The 1,838-nt window shown below is 41.9% G+C and overlaps 1 protein-coding gene across 2 annotated transcripts in view; it reads right to left on the reverse strand.

Annotated features, from left to right (window-relative positions):
* The window catches only part of LOC107656752 (kanadaptin-like), a 19,421-nt gene that overhangs the window by 7,307 nt on the left and 10,276 nt on the right, over positions 1 to 1,838 (reverse strand). For both annotated transcript variants that reach the window (XM_016444696.1, XM_016444695.1), the window contains exon 6: positions 913 to 1,073. In XM_016444696.1, the coding sequence (XP_016300182.1) occupies positions 913 to 1,073 (161 nt within the window). The remainder of the gene's footprint in view (positions 1 to 912; positions 1,074 to 1,838) is intronic.

Below are 1,838 nucleotides of genomic sequence, written 5' to 3' on the forward strand. Positions count from 1 at the left end.
GGGAAAACGACAGACACACCCTGGAGCACCCAGTCCAAGTAATCAATGAAGGAACTCGCAAAGATTCCAAGCTGACCAAGCTCAAACTGAATCCACACAAGAACAAAAGACATCACCGTGTTTCGACTCACAAGAGCTGATGAAAATGATGATGAAAGAGTTCTTCCACTGAAAGGAGGAGGATCGGAAGTGGGAAAAGAAAGAGAAACCAGAGTCAGCCTGACTAGCAGCCGGAAGAGAAGGCAGCGACCAGCTGACCCAACCAGCCACAGAGAACAGCACTCCTTCACCTCACTCTCAGAGAACCGTAACCTCCATAACTTCAGACGGACAAGAAATCCTACCTGAACAACCCGCAAAACAGTCAGAAACTGACCCAACACCTGATGCGTTAGATCACAGCAGCGTCCAACAAACACCTGCTGACGAAACCACTCAAGTTCCTGAAAGTGCTGTCATGGTCATCTGCCACTCCTCCGACAAACACCAGATCAGTCCTGACATCCTACCTGTCTCATCCCAAACTCCAGTCCCTCAACTTCTGGGTGACCTCATTGAGAAAGGTATAGCAAGAAAGTTTTACGTCTCCATCATCATCGAACGGCACATCAAAGTCGAAGCCCTCCTGGACACGGGAGCCGACATCACCCTAATGTCGACTGAACTCCTTGAAGAAGTCCAAGAGAGAACAAAGAGGTCTAATAGCAAGCACCCTCAAACTTCAAAGGTGCGCGCTGAACCATCAAGCATATTCTCACACAGGCCTACAACTAAAACATATGGCCCCCCGAGTCCTATCAAAACCTGAATGAATTAATAATAATGAATTCCCTTACAAATTTAAGTAGTCAAGTTATCTACACATTAATACCAGGTACAGCACACACAGGAAATATGATGCTGGTTCCGTACCAGTGATTCATACGTATCAGGACGCTCCTGAATCTTTCCAGCCTTTTTCATGCGTTCAGTCCGCTTCTTCTCCACCGCTCCTGTCCGGTCAAGGAATGTGTCATCCTCACTGTCATAAAAATCTTCATCTTCCCAGTTCTTCTTCTTGCGTTTGCGGGACACTGTAAAGAGACAAAACCAGAATGCTTGTAAGAGGACTATAAATACCTGCAAAAAAATAAATACATAAGAAAATAATTTTCCCCTATTCAGGGTATATACAGGAATCATGGAGTTAAATTTAATACCCTTTAAGACCTTTTTTAAGACTCTTTCCATACATTTTAAGACCTCATCGCCAGTCCAAGTTTTAACCGGTTACATCGGCAACACTTTAACCTACATTTATTATATATTGATTGTAAGATAGCACAACTCCTTATCAATACAACATAATTCAGAAGTGGGGAACGAAGCACAAGAGAATTAATTGAGTGACTAACCAATGCAACACAAGAAACAAGAATTAGACCAATAAACAAAACTGACAAAACTTATTGAGGAGGGAAAATAAACCTCTCCGAGCTAACGGGGCAATGAGTTCACACAGTATATTCAAAATATGTATTTGTAACATCAACTCTTATAACTGTCTGCAAACCATAGCTCTTTTGTGGAACACTTCTCATGACAAACACCTGACTAATCAAACAGTTTACCTGTGATTACGGAGTGCTTGATTTGATGCAGACTTGACACAGAGTGTCAGTATTGCACCTGATTGTGTCTGAATGATCATGGAAGGTAAAATAATGATCACAACTATTATAATTTTAATTGTGCATCCCAAGCCCATGCCAGTAACAAAAAACCAGCCCAAAGTAGCGCAATTACCATGTCCCAAATATAAAAATGTAATTTCCATCCCTAAAATACATATTTTACAG

The sequence above is a fragment of the Sinocyclocheilus anshuiensis genome, unplaced genomic scaffold, assembly GCF_001515605.1.
Source record: "Sinocyclocheilus anshuiensis isolate Anshui unplaced genomic scaffold, SAMN03320099.WGS_v1.1 scaffold2043, whole genome shotgun sequence".
Classification (NCBI taxonomy): domain Eukaryota; kingdom Metazoa; phylum Chordata; class Actinopteri; order Cypriniformes; family Cyprinidae; genus Sinocyclocheilus; species Sinocyclocheilus anshuiensis.